Below are 1,088 nucleotides of genomic sequence, written 5' to 3'. Positions count from 1 at the left end.
GTTAAAATTTTTATATATAACGTATATATATACACTTAGTTTAGGCTTCTACGCGCTTGAAACAAAAAATGTTTATGCATGCTATAAAATTAGTGCATCAACTATTGAGGTTTACAGGCATTTTTTCTATATTTTTCATAATAGATAATATTTTCATGGAGATCCACTTGATCCATATATTTTATTCAAAGGTTTACATTTCTTGTATCGGTGAAGAATGTACATTAATAAAATGGGTAAGAGAACAAGTAATAAACTAATATATGAGGATATTACAGTGGCTGGGGCAACCCCACTTAATACCAATAATAGAGTTGTTAATGAAGCATTTGATATAACTGCAAAAAAAATTGTAAATACCTTAACCAATTTTTTTTATTCTTGTGTTTTAATTCCACCTAAACTATCTTTAGCATTTTGAGGTATATTATCATTCAGTATATTATATATGAACCTTTCATATTTTGCATCTGCTTTTTTCAGAAATTTAAGTATTCTTGAGAATATAGATTTTTTTGAGGTCTATACCTATCCATTATAGGTAATTCGCATTTCACTGAATTATATGGTTGTACTTCGCTGTAGATACTATAGTGAGTGCTATGAATTTTTCCATCTTCACCATCATATTTAATTTTATCATATGATTTGTCACAACTATTAATACTTTCAGAGGAATTTTAAAACTGGTTACAACTATCAATACTTTCAGAGGAATCATAAAACTTGTCATAATTAAGAACATTTTCATAGGAATCATAAAAATTGTCACAATAATGAACATTTTCATTGCACCTGATTTTATTAAATTGTTTTTTAAATTTATTATCTTGCATCAGTGATTTTAATCTCTTTTCGAAAGTGCAGTCATTCTCATCTACTATGTTCATAATTCTATTATTTGAGACGTCATATTTTTCTTTCAAACCTATGTCTACGTCTCCCCTTAGCAATCTGCTAGTTCTGGAATTTAATACTATACTGGGGTTGACTATTTTATCTTGTGGTTCACCCAAGTCAGTAGTTATCTAAAAATTAGGGTAAATATTTAAATATGCGAAATGATAGGATTATTAAATATTAATAAA

At 27.4% G+C, this 1,088-nt stretch overlaps 1 protein-coding gene across 1 annotated transcript; it reads right to left on the bottom strand.

Moving 5' to 3' along the window:
- Positions 1–153: 153 nt before the first annotated feature.
- Positions 154–496, bottom strand: PCYB_007840 (Pv-fam-d protein; the record flags this gene model as incomplete). Its single annotated transcript, XM_004228205.1, has 2 exons — positions 154–338; positions 399–496. Coding segments are annotated over 2 exons (282 nt in total), but the record flags the coding sequence as incomplete, so codon positions are not given.
- Between the last annotated feature and the right edge of the window lie 592 nt (positions 497–1,088).

The sequence above is a fragment of the Plasmodium cynomolgi genome (assembly GCF_000321355.1).
Source record: "Plasmodium cynomolgi strain B DNA, scaffold: 1468, whole genome shotgun sequence".
Classification (NCBI taxonomy): Eukaryota; Apicomplexa; class Aconoidasida; order Haemosporida; family Plasmodiidae; genus Plasmodium; species Plasmodium cynomolgi.
The sequence above is the reverse complement of the archived record's forward strand: the minus strand, read 5'-3'. Positions and strand labels throughout refer to the sequence as shown.